This window comes from Octopus bimaculoides, chromosome 15 (assembly GCF_001194135.2).
Source record: "Octopus bimaculoides isolate UCB-OBI-ISO-001 chromosome 15, ASM119413v2, whole genome shotgun sequence".
Taxonomy (NCBI): domain Eukaryota; kingdom Metazoa; phylum Mollusca; class Cephalopoda; order Octopoda; family Octopodidae; genus Octopus; species Octopus bimaculoides.
In genome coordinates, this window is record NC_068995.1 from 50,241,127 (window position 1) to 50,245,571 (window position 4,445).

At 37.4% G+C, this 4,445-nt stretch overlaps 1 protein-coding gene across 1 annotated transcript in view; it reads right to left on the bottom strand.

Moving 5' to 3' along the window:
- The window catches only part of LOC106870777 (dynein axonemal assembly factor 4), a 9,520-nt gene continuing 5,075 nt past the window's right edge, over positions 1-4,445 (bottom strand). Inside the window, exons 5-9 of the mRNA XM_052973422.1 lie at positions 4,037-4,137; positions 2,833-2,913; positions 2,131-2,203; positions 808-913; positions 1-201 (exon numbers count right to left, since the gene is read on the bottom strand). Coding sequence (XP_052829382.1) covers positions 107-201; positions 808-913; positions 2,131-2,203; positions 2,833-2,913; positions 4,037-4,137 — 456 coding nt within the window. The 3' untranslated portion in view covers positions 1-106. The remainder of the gene's footprint in view (positions 202-807; positions 914-2,130; positions 2,204-2,832; positions 2,914-4,036; positions 4,138-4,445) is intronic.

A 4,445-nucleotide genomic window follows, 5' to 3' on the forward strand; every position in this document is an offset into this window, starting at 1 on the left:
TTTCTCACAATGTTGATAAACTAATTTTTATTGCAAATTTATTTAAAGTGTAAAACAAGTTCACAAGAATTTACAATAAAACAGGAAATGGACTGAGTTCTCCATTTCAACTCTGAATCACTCTCCGTATCTCTTCAGCGTCTTTGATAAGTTGTTCGTTGTTGGGATCTAATTTCAGGGCAGCTTCATAGTCCTGTAAACCTGAAATTTAAATACAGAAACAATAATTAGTCAGGTAAACAAAGCAAATAACCAAGTATTAATTAGCAAACAGTAGCAGTTGATGGCAACTGATTGCACCAAATGATCTGAATAAGCCAATGAGAATAAGCCTTACATATCAGCATAAATTATTGAGAGCCTATGAAAGCCTTGAAACCTAGCAGCTGATTGGTCAGAGATACTTTTCTCATTCTTGTGGAACTCAGGTAATGTGATTATGAATGAAACTATTAACACAAATAGATATAAACTTCTTTCATTTTATGTGTGTGTATGCATGTGTGCAAGGTGGTTGATGTTAGAAAAGGCGTCTAATTGAGGAAACCATGCCTAAGCTAACATTGGAGTGCAATGTAGCCCTGCGGCTTGCTGGATTCTGTAAAACCAGTCAACCTGTGCCACCATGGAAAATTGAGGTTAAATAATAACAATGATGACAATGACAATGATGATGATGATGACAACAATGATGATGATGATGCTGTTGCCTCTGCTGCTGCTGCTGACGATGATGATATAAAATGATATCACAGATACGTTTTTCTAAAACATTTAGAATAAAATTAATAATGAGCAGTAATTTACCTTCCACAAAAAGCTCCAGTTTACAGAATGCCGTTCCTCTTCTCACAAAAGCTTTACACCTGCTGCTGGCATTCTGAGGTACAGGAGGCATGAGCAGATCCAAAGCCTGTTCAATGAATATGAAATAACAATGAATCTAGATTAAGCCTTCATCAGATTAGAAATAAAGATTCCAGATTTGAATCTATGTTGAGATCCAACAAAAAATGTAGTTGTTTTTTGCTGAACCATCAAGTTACAGGAACATAAACCAACCAACACCAGTTGTCAAGCATTGGTGGGAAGCAAACTCAAACCCAAACACACGAGATGGGCTTCTTACAGTTTCTGTCTAATAAATCCACTCACAAAGCTTTGTTCAGCCTGAGGCTATAGTAGAAGACACTTGCCCAAGGTGCCACACAGAGGGATTGAACTCAGAACCAAGTGATTGGAAAGCAAACTTCTTATCACAAAGCCACCCCTGCACCTATGTAGATGTAAAACTTGATGAATTTAGTAGACTGAAGAACTAGAATCTCATTAACATAGATTCATTGATTCATCCCAAGTATTTAGACATTTCATCATCTTCATCATAATCATCATTTAATGCCTATTTTCCATGCTGGCATGGGTTGGACGTTTTGATAGGAGCAAACAAGGATGGGAGCTGCACCAGGTTCATTGTCTGTTTTGACATGGTTTCTATAGCTGGATACCTCTTTCTAATGCCAACCACTTTACAGGGTGTACTGGCACCAGCACCAGTGCTTTTCATGTGACACCAGCACCAAAAATAATCAAAACCACAAAATATTACACAGAAATATTGTATGATAAATATATTTCATACGTAATTATTACTAGAGCACCAATACAGCATTGATATATTGATATATATCATCACAAGTTTGAGGGAGTATATATTGGTATATATCATCTCTAGCAAGTGATAGATATGTGTTTCTGTGGTATGACGTCAGCAACTGGGGAGCTGACCACTGACCGGAATGGCGAGCTGACCGGAAGAGGAAGAAGGACAGAGGGAGCCTCGATCGGGATTTTGCCCCTTTTTCGAACGGGGTTGTTGTGACGAGGACATGCCAAGCGATCGTCTAGGTGTTGGGAGAAGCAGCTGCTATTTCTAGCGTTCTTGGGGTTGGGCCAGCCGCGAGGATCGGATACTGCAGGACAGACTCGTGCAAAGGAAGGCAAACGAGGTAAGCCGATTACTTCTACTCGCACGCATACACCACAGTTTCATATCTCATCAATGGAACTATTGCTTTTTTCTGTCTCAAATTGGTGTTTATAATGTTCAAAAAACAAAGAACACATTACCTTTGAACTGTCTTCAATACATTTCATATAATTCTTTACTTTAAGGTGGCAAGCAGCTCGGTTAGAATATAAACTGAACATGAAGAAAATATTAAGGAAAAACACAATAAACTTAAGATAATTATATTGATATAAAACATCTGAGAACTCACTACTGAGAGATGAAGGCTCTGCAAATTACACACAGGCAACCCATTCAAGGGAGCAGAAACTTGATGTATACAAGACTCTTTAGCCATGTTGTAGGTGATCTCTCTGGTATTGGTAGCACTCTAAACACCCTCAATATCTTTTTTACTGCCAAATCCAAACACTTCCAATGACTGGAAACTGTTCAAGAAGTACGTTCACCACAAATCTCACCAACCATATAAAATCTGTGGAAATCATGAATGTATCCTGCTTCCTCCTGGCCAAACCAACATAAATTAATAAAAATATACCATAGTGAAAACTGCATCACAAAATGTAACTTTCCTCATCAGAGCCAGAAGAATTTGTCATATCCTGGCAATTACCAACCCTTTACAAAGCTCAGGGAAGACCCATAATTGCGTACTGCTCCCACATCTGGAATGGTGCGACTGCTACACTTACCAAGTGCTAGACTGCACTCAAAGAAAGACCATTCAGCTGGTTGACATAAAGTTGCTTGCCAACACACTCCCACTTCTGGCCTAGATGGTATGTTTTAAAAGATACGCTGGCATTTTATAATCAAGTTGAATAGCATGAGTATATATATTAATGGCTGCCAAATAGTTCCCATCTTGGAAGAATTTACTGAAAAAAAACAAAAAGACAAAAAAATTATTATTTTCAGGCAATTTCAACTATGGATGTTAAATATACTGTCTTAACATAATGACTGAATTGCTTAGATCCTAGTCTCTGTTAGTCTTTCTTTCACATCAATAATGCTTGATAAAAATATTAAATCAATGCCAAAGCAAGACTGTTATTTTATTGACACCAAAAACCCTGAATGCTTTTTGTTTTTGTTCTTTTTTTTTTTAGGAGTGGAAGCCGTACAATAAAGCAGTGGCTGCCAACCGTTTCACAGTGGTTCCCAACATCTTTTATTTAAATGAGTTTTCACACAGACCCCCTTTTAATATGCTTATCCTTAGCTGTGTGTGTTGAAATCGAAATCGAAATTGAACCAAATTTTATGACTGGCACCCATGGACACTAAACTCAGCTTGCGAAGACCTGTTGGGGCAAGTGAGATCGAAACTGAACCAAATTTGATGACTGGCACCTGTGCCAGTGGAGCGCAAACAACACCATCCAAGCGGGATCACAAGAAAGGATGTGTCGGTGTAAATTACTTGCTTGTGCAAGTTTGTCTGCATGTGTTTTGTATGCGCACACACGTGTGTGTGTGTGTATGTTAGTATAAGGATGTGTGTGTGTGTGTATTAGGATATGCATGTGTAAGCATATATCATCTGATTGTGCATATTTGCTTGAATATGTTTCTATGTGTGTGTTTAGGATGGTAATAATAGTTTTTACCTTTGGCACTCTATCATAATCATCTATTTGTGTGAAAGGGGTACAATTAATTATATCAATCACCAAGTACTTGATGGGCACTATATTATCAACAACAAAAGAACAAAGTTGTCTTTGGCAGGATTTGAACTCAAAATAGAAAAGGGATTCCACTAAATACCACAAGGTATTTTGTCCACTTTTTTTCCTCTGCCTTCTGTTAGAATAATAGTAACAATAACACAGAGAGCTGTTGCCCGACATCTTCAATACATGACGTTTGTTAATCTCAGTCCCTACCAAGGCAGATGATCGGGCAGGATACCACAAGGTATTGTATCTGATGCTCTACTGATTCTATGATCCACCAGTTATGTACAGGAAATGCAATGAACTGAAGGATACTTACTTTCCTTTATCTCTCAAAAAGAGGGGGTTTTTCTCTTCCTCAGTGAGATCCTTTGTCATAAATTCCTTTATCCGAGTGGCTTCAGCCTGTTTCCTTAACCACTTTGGTCAGTAGAATTCAGAATGAAAAGTAGAAGGAAAATAAATGAATAATTAATTAATTAAAAGTAACAAAAAAGAAGAAAAAGCAATAAGTTTATATAAGTAAAACAACTAAGAACTTTGATTAGAAAAACCATGTGAAATATTATTTTCATTAAAAGTAAACAATTATTAATTAACTGGTTATGGTGGTGGTGGTGGTGGTGGTGGTGGTGGTGGTGGTAGTAGTAGTAGTAGTAGCAGTAGTCTTTTCAAATCATTTCCCTTTTTAACACAAATTTGCACTTACTTTGTTTCTAAAGTCCCCT